This window comes from Nilaparvata lugens, chromosome 1, assembly GCF_014356525.2.
Source record: "Nilaparvata lugens isolate BPH chromosome 1, ASM1435652v1, whole genome shotgun sequence".
Classification (NCBI taxonomy): Eukaryota; Metazoa; Arthropoda; class Insecta; order Hemiptera; family Delphacidae; genus Nilaparvata; species Nilaparvata lugens.
Genome location: NC_052504.1, coordinates 82,980,425 through 82,992,847, shown reverse-complemented (window position 1 = coordinate 82,992,847; position 12,423 = coordinate 82,980,425). Strand labels below are relative to the sequence as shown.

General features: G+C 34.6%; 1 protein-coding gene across 1 annotated transcript in view; it reads left to right on the top strand.

Moving 5' to 3' along the window:
• Nucleotides 1-6,717: 6,717 nt before the first annotated feature.
• LOC111054350 (double-strand-break repair protein rad21 homolog A) overlaps nucleotides 6,718-12,423 on the top strand; it is a 28,904-nt gene continuing 23,198 nt past the window's right edge. Inside the window, exons 1-5 of the mRNA XM_039445357.1 lie at nucleotides 6,718-6,809; nucleotides 7,607-7,800; nucleotides 8,690-8,919; nucleotides 10,159-10,342; nucleotides 11,644-11,803. Of these exons, the coding sequence (XP_039301291.1) occupies nucleotides 7,657-7,800; nucleotides 8,690-8,919; nucleotides 10,159-10,342; nucleotides 11,644-11,803 (718 nt within the window). The 5' untranslated portion in view covers nucleotides 6,718-6,809; nucleotides 7,607-7,656. The remainder of the gene's footprint in view (nucleotides 6,810-7,606; nucleotides 7,801-8,689; nucleotides 8,920-10,158; nucleotides 10,343-11,643; nucleotides 11,804-12,423) is intronic.

The window sequence follows — 12,423 nt, the reverse complement described above, 5'->3', positions numbered from 1 at the left end:
AATTCATTACAACCTCGACTACTTTTTACTTTCCTTGTTACTTTCCTTGCCCTATTACCATAGGTAAGGAAAGTATTGTTTTCCGAAAAAAATTAAGGTACCCCAATTTCTATACGTTTTAAGGTCCCCTGAGTCCGAAAAAGTGGTTTTTTGGTATTGGTCTGTATGTGTGTGTGTGTGTGTATGTATGAGTGTATGTGCGTCTGTGTACACGATATCTCATCTCCCAATCAACGGAATGACTTGAAATTTGTAACTTAAGGTCCTTACACTATAAGGATCCGACACGAACAATTTCGATCAAATGCGATTCAAGATGGCGGCTAAAATGGCGAAAATGTTGTCAAAAACAGGGTTTTTTGCGATTTTCTTTAAAATGGCTCCAACGATTTTGATCAAATTCATACCTAAAATAGTCATTGATAAGCTATATCGTCAACTGCCACAAGTCCCATATCTGTAAAAATTTCAGGAGCTCCGCCCCATCTATGCAAAGTTCGATTTTAGATTTCCAATTATCAGGTCTCAGATATAATTTAAACGAAAAATTTCGAGTGGAAAAAATTGAGCATGGAAATCTCTTCAATTAATGACCAGTAACATTTTCACCTTAAATTGAAAATAAGCTTGAAATTTGAGAAAATGTAATTAATCAATTGCAAACTTTTGGCAACTGTTGATTCTATTAAATATGATGAGATAGCAGATCTCGTGTGTATCCAGCGTTATTGAACTGTCACCAGCTGGCTCAGATCTTTGACTTGAGATGCGCGTTTGCACTAGCGTCAGGTGATCAATTTTCATAACGGCAAGGAAAGTTGTGTGAGTGCACCACACCAGATTTTTTTATTTTTTATCTGAAGTTTTCCACAAGATACGCAACGTTGCTTATGCGAGACTGTGAAAATGGAGGAAATATCACAAATTTCTCGCACATTCAAAGATGCGTATCTTGTGGAACACTTAAGATAAAAAATCCAAAAATTAGTCCTGTGCGATCACTCAATTCATTGGAAATTTTATCATCTTTAATATCGTATAGAGAATGCTTTTTATCGTAAAATTAAAGGTTCTCGAGATTAAATGGAGAACTTGAAAAAAGTCCAAAATGTTGGTGGTTAAGTCGCCCTCTGGTGTGTTAGCAAATTTCAGATTAGAATTCAATGCACCAAAATACATTTATAGAACCGTCGAAAAAACTTATTTCGGGGCTGTTTCCTGAAAAACGACCATTTGGCTGGACTATGAGTTGTTATTGGTATTAATAGATAGAATTTACAAAATGTACTTGTTCAGATGATATCTTTATTCCAAAAACCAATCCATTTTTAGATACATTTTGTTCAACTTGTTTACTCGTTAACCAACTTGTGTTATTTATTACTCCTGTAATGTTAAAGTAAATACAACCTACAACACAACATCAGTGATAACCTGGTACAATAATTTATGATAATTCAGAATACCTAGACTTGCCGACATTATATTGTATGAATAGAATATTATTCCAAATTTGTATGAATGTTTCCCAAAATTGCTATTCAATATTCTTTTGGAATAAAGAATTATTATCAATGATAATTATTATTATCCAACTTTTTATAAGTAACCTTAACATTTAAAAGGAAAGCCCCCCTTACTTATCTTTTAATATCCTATTAAAATATTTGTCATGTAGTTTTTCCTGATATAATGTAGTACTTTGATAAACATTTGTACTGGTATATAATAATATTAAAAACTTTGATAATTGTTCCCTACTTTTCAGTCCTCCCTAACAAGAACAAGTGCACTGCTATCTCATCAAAATAATATCAAATATCAAAAAGATACTTCATTTCTATTTTAAAAGAGATAAGAAACGATGGTATATATTTTTTACAATATTATTATGAAAACTGCATTAAAAAATGCAGAAAAATGCATTACAAAATTGGTTTCACTAAACCTAAAAGATTTTACAGCAGGTGCCTACAAATTTAATAATAAAATACATAAATAGAATGATATGCTAACTTTAACAATAAACTAAGGAAAAAAATCATGAAAAATAGGCTCTGTCAGTAAAAGGTAAAATATCACAAGATAGACCATACAAACGATAAAATTTACTCATACATATTGAGTTATTCCAGGTACTCATTAACAGAATAAAAAGCTTTAGACTTGAGCCATTCATCAACAGCAATACAAAACGTTTTCAATGGTAACTGCTTAACATTATCTGGTAGTAAATTAGACATGCAAATTTGTAGGTACTTATGACTCTTCAGAGTTTTAGTCAATCTAACTGTAGATCTAGTTATATCATCCTTATGTCTAATGTAATGTGAATGTACAGATATATATATAAGCCCTTTCTCTTCTGTTTTGTACCTTTCTATCTCCATTATGGCATTTGTTTTTGACATAAAAATTTTGCATTTGAGTAAAACATCACGTTTAATAAACGACTCACATCTCTATTCAAACAGTCGAAAATGTCTGGTAGTCTACACTATTTTTAGTTGTAATCCTCGCCTGATAATTTTGAAAACTTATAGAACTCATCATCATCATCAGCTCTAAGAATTGAAATGTGTGACAAAAGCAGAAGGATGGGAAAGTCCTGTCTACCTGCCGTTCTACGAATGACAGGTTTTTGAAATTCTATTTCCAGTAACTTGCATTCAATTTCCGACATGTGTTTCAAACTCTATTCACTGTTTACCATCCTATCTTCTCCCTACCTGAACTTGTCATTATTTTTAGTTTATTGACCTTTCTGCTAAAACTAAACAATTCTGACTGTTGGCTTCTTATACACACTACATCTTGTATGTTGAAGTGAAGAGAGATAACTTTGTAGTTGAGAGGTCCAAAATTCGTTATAGAAAAAAATAAGCAGCCAAAATTCTGAAATGTCATGGGACAAGGTAAAAATATTTGTTGCTTAGAAGAATTTATTAAGTGGTGGCTTGTTATAGAGAGGCTGGACTGTATAGCAATTTGAATATAGTGTGCTTGTATATTCTGTGTAGCAATAGGCCTATATAGATGTAGTAAATAATATATAATAAAAATATATAGGAACATAATTGACCGAGCAAAGTGAGGTCTAAGATTTAAGTCGACGGTTTTGCATTTCTCTTTATGTTTATAATTATGTTCCTTCGCATTTACGGCGAAACGCGGTAATAGATTTTCATGAAATTTGACAGGTATGTTCCTTTTTAAATTGCGGGTCGACGTATATACAAGGCTTTTGGAAATTTTGCATTTCAAGGATAATATAAAAGGAAAAGGCGCTTCCTTCATATGCCAATATTAGAGTAAAAATCAGACTAGAATATTATTCATCATAGATCAGCTGTCGAGAGGATTATAAATTGCATGCAATGACGCAATCAATTTAATATATCAATGTAACTTGAAGAGAAACAGCTGTTGTTCGATTAATATCATCGATTAAATCATCGTTGAATAAATGAATAAACGCAGGATCTCATAGGCCAGCTCAGCTAACAGAAAATTATGAGCTGCATAATCACGTCTCCGTGGTTGGGAACCCACCTGAAATTTCGATCCTAGCATAAGTAAAACTGCAGGTCTATTAATTGACTGAGCGAAGTGAGGTCTAAGATTTAAGTCGACGGTTTTGCATTTCTCTTTATGTTTAAATGTTTATATGTTGCGCATTTACGGCGAAACGCGGTAATAGATTTTCATGCAATTTGACAGATGTTCCTTTTCAAATTGCGCGTCGACGTAGTCTATATACAAGGTTTTTGGAAATTTCAAGGATAATATAAAAGGAAAAGGCGCCTCCCTCGTACGCCAATATATTAGAGTAAAAATCAGACTATAGAATTATTCATCATAAATCAGCTGTCGAGTGGATTATAATAAATTGCATGCCATGACGCATATCTCAATGTAACTTGGGAAAGAAATCAGCAACTGTGTAGACTATTGATTGCGTGACTCATTGAATGCAATTTTTATGCACTATTAAATGAACTATTGATTGCGTGCAATAACGCATGCAATTAATAACTAAAATACCATAGTATTGGCTCTCAAATTTTCTCTGCTTTGAACTCGGGCTGTCCTGTTGCCAGTATGTCTTGAAGGAGATTAGCTTTTGATGTTAGCATTTTTGATACACCAACCCGAACAGCCATTAGCCGTTTTCACACCGATATCTTGCCGACACGACACGACAGGATAGAATTTACTCTGATGGACAGTATATGAGGAGGCTGCGGTTTATAAAACTGCGCGAGGTTACTGTTCACAGAACTACTAGTATTATACTTCGGTCTAACCAAGTCTACACATATAATAACATAACATAATAAGTTCTTGTTGATCGTTGCTCATGCTTGAGAATATTAGCAATTTTTGTAAATTCGATTGATCGATCCAGCGCATGTGCATTACTTCAAAGTATTAGCAATTTTAAGCTTAGGTTTCTCTGAACCACGCAGCGTTATTGCGGGTTCCGTCAACCGTGATACGCGAAAATCACGCGTGCGTGATAAAAAAAGCGGGTGTTTTCTCTGACAGCAACCTCGCAGCGCGCGATTATATTTTCAGTCATAGGCAACATAGATGTCCAACACGTCCCTGTAGCTAATGATCTATTAATGAATTTTGTAAATGAAAACCCATTGAACTTTTTATTGACTGGGGATAAGAAGGGTTTTCTAGAATTGTGATTACCAGGCATCTGTTGGATAAAGATACCAAGTTTAGGGAATATTTTAGGCTTTCAATATATTTGTTTTATGAGGTACTGTTCTGTGAATAGTAGACCTCGCGCAGTTATAAACCACAGCCTCCTCTAATACTGTCCATCAGAGTAAATTCTGTCCTGTGCTGTTGTGTCAGTGGCGTATCCAGGGGGGATATGAGGATGTATCCCCCCCCAGCGAAATGAGACCTACATTTATTTCGTGGCCAATTCAGCAACTACTTAGTTAGCTTTCTTTATATTGTATGAGTCGAACAAATATCTAGGAGATGAGAGAATAGCACAATGATAATTATGAAACTATAAGCTAGACAGTGAATGGTCTAGTGTATATGGACTGAGATAGCATGAAAATAAAAAGATAGCACTTTAAGGTGAGTCAATTTTGTTATTTTTCACCATCTATTATTTTGAAGAAATTCAATGTAGCTTATATTTTTTCAGAGTTGATCATAGTTTATTGAGTTTCAAGCATGTGGTTGAGAAGACAAGTATGGCCACCCATAGTAGTTCATATCCTTAAACAATGCACCAGCAGCTTCTTCTACCCTTAAAATTTCCCGGTTATGATAAACGGGGGTAGCCTAATTTCCACCGTTAACAGGGGAGATACATCCCTGAATATTTGGAAAAATGGTTTTATTCCTCTCCCCTAGAAAAAATTCAAGTTCAAGAACTGAAGTAAAAATTATGAAAAATTGAACAAAACAGTTAATGAAAAGTATCTAATTATGATTTTGGTATTATTTATGCTTACTTTTTATTTTATTATTTTATACTTTTGTTTATAAAATTATGTATTTTCTTTTATTCGTTTTGAATATGTATTTGTTGTATGGCAGATAAATGATTTGATTTGAATCAAGTTGAAACCTTTACTATGGTGTTGAAGTTTTGTATGAAAATTAGAGCCGAAATTATTGTTTGCTATCTAATAATTAGTAGGCATATTCAGGTAACTAAAGCATTATTATTTTTTGGAACAATTGAATTACTAGTAAAATTCTTGAGTGCGCGACGCAGAGGGAATTACAGAGAATTGCGCGCGTGAAGTCAGAGAAAACACTTCCCTAGCAATAGCTGCAGCAAACTTTTGCATGATTACGTCATCGCGCATCCCGCAGTAACGCTGCGTGGTTCAGAGAAACCTAGGCTTTAAAATGTAGTGGCTAGACGCGCGTGTAAATTCTATTGGTCGATCCAGCGCACGCACATTACTTCAAAGTATTAGAAATTTTGAAATGTAATGGCTAGTCGCGCGTGTAAATTCTATTGGTCGATCCAGAGCATGCGCATTACTTCAAAGTATTCATAGTGGAATTGTGGAACGCTAGGAACTTCAAGGCCATCTCTGTTTACAGTCGATCGGCTCTCCCATTGAACAGTTGATGTTCCCCCTGTCAGGGTGCTTATGACGTCATAAGGACGGTCAGTTTGCAAGACGGTCACTTTGCAAGACGGTCAGTTTGTTGGACGGTCAGTTTTCAGGACGGTCACTTTGCAGGTCGGTCAGTTTCCTGGTCGGTCAGTTTGTAACCCCCCCCTTCCACTTGTCTCTTGAGATTTTCTGTCTTTTTCTAGCAGAAGACACAAGACGACAAGAGACATGACAGATGGCAGTGGCTTGACCCACCAAAGAGATCTAAAATAAATTTCATTATATTTTCGTAAATATCAAGTTATTGACATTTGGAATTTCTCAAAATATGGGTTTTATTGAACAAATAATATTTATTAGTTTATGAAAATAGAAAAAAATGTTTTTCCATCAGTCACAGTTGATGTATATCAAGTAACAAATTCACCTATTTTAAGCAAATATCGCAAAAATAACAGATAATTCATACAATTTCTATCTAAATAGCTAAAAAATCGTAGAAAATTCAAATTTCATGCCAAAAAAATGAATTCTTGTTCAATTTTATTGTTTTACGTTGCCGCCATCTTGTAACTGTAGTCGTTCGTTCGTTTGTGTTCGTGTTGGTCTGTTTCTGTTTATTCTATTCGGATAATTCAGTTCAGTGTTTTTGTGGTGAATTTTACCAAGTTATTTGTGATGGATGTCAGTTCAAATGTAAGTAAATATCTTTCAGATATTTTTGAAAAATTATACAAATTCATTAGTTTTACAAGGAAAACATAAACTGTTAATTAGGAGTGTATTGCAGAATAGTTTCGGTTTCATACAACATACAGTAGAGAATGGGCGCCAAACGCTTTCCTTTTATTAAGTTTACATTTATACTTTTTTAAAGTTTGTATTAGCTATTTTTAAAATCAAACTCATCCTTATTATCATTCCTTATTTTATCTTCATTTTGAAAAACTACTATGTTCTTGACGACTTACAATAAACAAGCCCTTTGTAGGAAGGTTAGTTATCACCTAGCCTAAATAGTGTTTATTTACTTTGTTCAATACATTGCTTATTTTATTTCAATATTCAATACTGCTTTGATTGATAAATTATTGATATTAGATAATTTATTACTTTAGAACTATTATAATTTATTCAAATTGTGTCTTTTATTATCATTTTTGTGCAAACTGATGTTGTAAAGATTATAGCCTATCGTTTGCCTGATGAATGCTGTCAAATTTTTTTATGTATTCAGGTTCTAGTATCTCCAACGCTCATTAGTAATTTTGTGGTTTTATTCGATTTATTTTTTGTATTCTAATTTAGTCTAACCAAAAAACTTCCGCTAAATGCAATTATCAGGTTAACATTGCAAGTACCGTAGCTCTTAATACTTTTTAAAACCTTGATGTTAGTTAATATATATTTTCTATTTCTTATCAATTAGATTATCTTCCCAATAAAACTATTAGGAATTACAAAAATGTTAATTTGTTCCTCTTTTCTTTCAGATTTAAGTGATTGATGAAACTTCAAATCTTGGAATAATTACACATTCAACATGTTTTACGCGCAATTTGTGCTCGCCAAGAAGGGCCCTTTGGCTCGAATCTGGTTGGCAGCTCATTGGGACAAGAAGCTCACAAAAGCACATGTTTTTGAAACTAATATTGAGAAGTCAGTGGAGGGTATATTGCAACCAAAGGTAAGTTTTCTATTTTCAATTACACAGTTCTCTTTTTTCTGACGTAAATTAAATCAAACCAAATTCAACCTTAGAGCGGTTGATTTTCATTTCCTTACATAAATCAGTAGGTTGCATGAATTCAAGTTTTATTGTTTACATCAGCAATACAACAAAATACAAAGCATCTTATCAGTTAGCTTACCTATAACTAACAATTTAAAGATACTAGGTACCGTACTTCTGAAAGGTCGATTTGACTCTATAATATTATAATGTACCATATCAAAAATACACTAGAAAATAACTTGAAACTTATAAGTTTACAACTCAAATCAACATTTTGGAATGATCTAACTGATGATGGAGAACCTTAACATGTTATGTGAGAACCGATGCAAACAAAAATACTATTCACAAAAGAGTTTCCGCAAAGCCCTCATTACATATATATTAGTGATATAAACTTCATGTGAACACTAGGGAGGAAGGAAGCCACCACCTATAAATCGACCAATAGGTATTTTAAGGCAGAAAAGAGAATATAAGACAGAAGAGAGAAGAAGAGGAAAAATGTTTATGTTTTATGACAATTTATTTACTCAGCTTAACACTCTGAAGAATTTTTCAGTTTCCAAAGGTGAATGAAGCCATAGCCAACACTTCGTTCTACGGATGAATTGTTTGCAAATTTTCAGCAAAAATTCTTTGATCATACCTTGATTAACTCTATGATCATACCTGTATACCTTCTCTCTATATACCATCAGCTTAGCTGTAATCTTGCACCGAGTGCTTGGTACAATATCATTTTTAACTCAGCATAGATGATAATTCTATTGTTATTTATACTCCTGAACTATATACTTCACTTGAATACTTCAGGTTGAGATTGTTCGTTTTTGTTCAGGTGAAAATGGCTCTGAGAACGTCAGGGCATCTGCTGCTTGGAGTGGTGCGTATCTACTCGAGGAAAGCGAAGTACTTGCTAGCAGACTGCAATGAGGCGTTCGTCAAGATCAAGATGGCGTTCCGGCCTGGCATGGTTGATCTGCCCGAGGAGCACAGGGAGGCAGCCGTCAATGCCATCACTCTGCCTGAGGTTTTCCACGACTTCGATTCGGCTATGCCTGAACTCAAGTACGTTATTTTACAATTGATTGATTCAATTGTTCAACAATACAGTGCGTATTATTTATAAAGTAAATTTGTATGGCCTTTGTTGGTAGGGAGTCCCTAGCGGGAAAGTCCCACATCTCCTGAATATATCATTTAAGCCGTCAATGGGCCTTACGACTGTCGTACTCAAGCTGGACCGACAGTTGAACGTGCCCATTCGATAACTAAGTATTTGATTTGGCTTGAAGACAATGCTTGTTAAACTATCCATCTTACGATATTTTATCTCTTTATGACCATGTTGAGTGAAAACTGAAAGTGCGTTAACTTTATTTCAAACTGATAGATATTAATCTAAATTTGGGTGAGGAATATTAAAGGTTTTGCCTGATTTTCCTCTCCAATATAATTTTAATGATGAATGATTTTTTACAAATTGATAAATACCGAAATAAATATATCCAGAGCGATTGCATATTCTATAGGTCTAGTTATGTACAGGCTTCTTTTATGGGGTGTCAGTCTTTCTGTCTTTCAATCTAATGACACAAGAGGATGCACTGGATAATAGATGACCATTTAATATTCAATTTTCATTCTTGATCAATATGCTTTTTATTGTAGAGCAAGTTAAAGAGAAAATATAGTATAATAAGATGTTCCATGATATAGGGAGCTTATGTTAATGTTCCAAATTTTACTGTAAACTCAAGCCGATAGTCCTAGGAATTATTTTTCGCGGTGTTGGCAGTCTCTCAAACAGTGCCGTTCCTACACTATCACCCGCCCAAAAAGTACGGTAATAATAATCACTGTCAGTAGTCGACAGTAATCAGCTGGGGTTAACATAAATCAGCTAGAAATTTGGAACATAAACGACCAATACCATGGGATATCTTCTCATGCTATCTTTCCTCTATGGTTGTATTTAATACTACCATTTTTGTAAATAAAACTAGTAGAGACTGCAGTTGAGTGATTTAGGCGCTGAATTAGTAAACCACGCGCCCCGAGCTCGAATTTCGGCCGCCCTAGATACCTTTCTCGGGCTATTCCGGTGTCTCGTATGGACACGTAAAGTCGACGGTCCCGGCTGTATAGAAACAATTAAATCATGAGTCCCAATAGATCAGGTGCGACCCGAAATCTGACGCCAGACAGCACTCTTTTCTTTATTTATTATTCCCTCTTCATCTACAATAGTGTGATACATTATTTTGAATTTCACTCTAATAATGGACAATAATTGTCTTATTACAGTGCTGTTGATATCGAAGCTCAGTTCAGTTTGAATCAGTCGCGTGCCGAGGAAATAACAATGCGAGAGGAGTACGGTAACATCGGTGCTTTGGTACCACAGGAGGAAGGCTTTGGTGACATGGGATTCGATACTGATGCACCTGAGTTGTTGAGGCAGACTGGCTTCGATCATCATTTAGATCAGGTAAGTTATGTTCTAAAAAAATATAGCTTTTTCTTTTATAGGCTACATGGTTCAGTCGAGAGGGGTATGAATACTGCGCATGTGATCTGTTTCTCTCACCTTGGTTCATGCTTCACATGCAGTCCAGTCGACAAACTAAAAAACTGAAACTTGACGTCCTCACCAGCCTTAGCTGCGTTTACACCAAAGTTAGTAACAAAATGTTTATTTTTCCGTCCTTACAGATTCTATTAGGATTGAACATAACTTATCATACACCTGATGAGCATATGAGTTTGTCAAGTTAAGTTCAATCTAATAGAATCTATAAGGACGGAGAAATAAACATTCTGGTAATAACCTTGTTGTAAACGCAGCTTTACTTTTCCCTTGACTAAATCATTCATAATATGATGTTTCATGAAAGTAGTAAGTTATAAAATAGAAATACACGAACCAAGGATACGGATATTTAGAAAATCGACTGAACTCTACATTGAAACATGATTGAGGCCCGTATGCAGATGCTCCGTTTAAACGGAGAAAAGTCAGCTATTCGTTTGAACCTGGAATGGAACACGTTATGATAAATGAAACCAAGGTATCTAGAATACACAGACAAGAAAAAGGATTGTGAGTGAAATATATTAGTATAATCAATGTTTTCACGTTTTCAATTCCTTAATCAAGGATTGATTTATCAAATTCATTAGCATTGATTAATCGAATTACAAAAGAGCCAGGAAAAGCATGTTAGTTTTTCAATAAGAGAGCAACAGGTATTCGATGTGCATGCTCTTACAAAATCAAACATTCTGAATGATCCAGCCGTCCAAAAGTATTGAAACTCTAAAAAAATTGAAGATAAATATTGTATGAATCGTAGGATATGTTGATGGGACTTGAAAGTTTTGTACTTTTTGAGAAAAATACTTACAAAGTTGCTCAATTTAACATGGAAAAGATAGGAAGAATAGACTTTTAGAGCACCAATCACGTCACACCGAACATCTGACACTGATCATCAAAAGATCAAGATGTGCGTGACCCCTAACTTGTATTATTAGATACCTTGAATGCAACCATATTTTCAAGTAAACGTGGTTTAGTGTTGTCCGTAGATGGATGCATATGGTCGCTAAGTGTGAAATGACGTCAGCATCACCTATAATTTAGCTCCAACATGATTGTGACCTCTTCTGTATTTTTTTGTTATTTCAATATTGGAATTAGAATCAACGCTTCTCTTGAGTATGATGTATTGAACTATTTGATTTTCCTTGTATGTCTATTTACGAGATCATATTATTGTATTCTTGCAGGATAACCTATTATTCAGCGATGGAGTTGAACACATGGAGAAAGGAAAAGACGAGCCGCAGCCCTCCACTTCAGGAGGTCTCATGTCTCGGGGAGGATTGGACATTGACACACCCATCAGAGATGATGGCTTCGGCGGAAATTTGGGCCAGGATATTATTGGTGAGTTCTTGCGGATTTTCATACTCCATTGACTCGACATTATAATTTTACATATAATTCAAATTATTAATGATTTAATGATACAATTTAGCTTCAACATGCGTGTGAACTCTTCCGTCTTGATAGTTATTATCGCCGTAATTAGAGTTTTAGATTCAATTCAAATCATTATTGTCTATAACCCTTGAAATTCATTAACCCTTCACTAATTCGAGAATACATAATGATATAATATCTTCTAGGTAGCCTGTACAAATAAGTTCAATATTATAAAAGCATTTCTGAAATAATAGATAATTGGCATAGTTAAGAAAAAGTAAATTCGTATGGCTTTTGTTGTTGGGGAGTCCCTTGCGGGAAGGTCCCACCGCCTGAATATATAATTTAAGCCGTCAATGGGCCTTACGAGTGTCATACTTCAGCCGGGACCGACAGTTTAACATGCCCATCCGATAACACGGTAGTGAAAAAAAACTTTTGGCTATGAGAGGGTTTGAACCCTGGATCTGTACGCAAGCACTCCATCCACTAGACCACGGATCACTCCATTGGCATAGTTGTTGTATTGTTTGAAAAAAATGTTTGTTATTTTACACCAATAACAACATTTATTTATATAA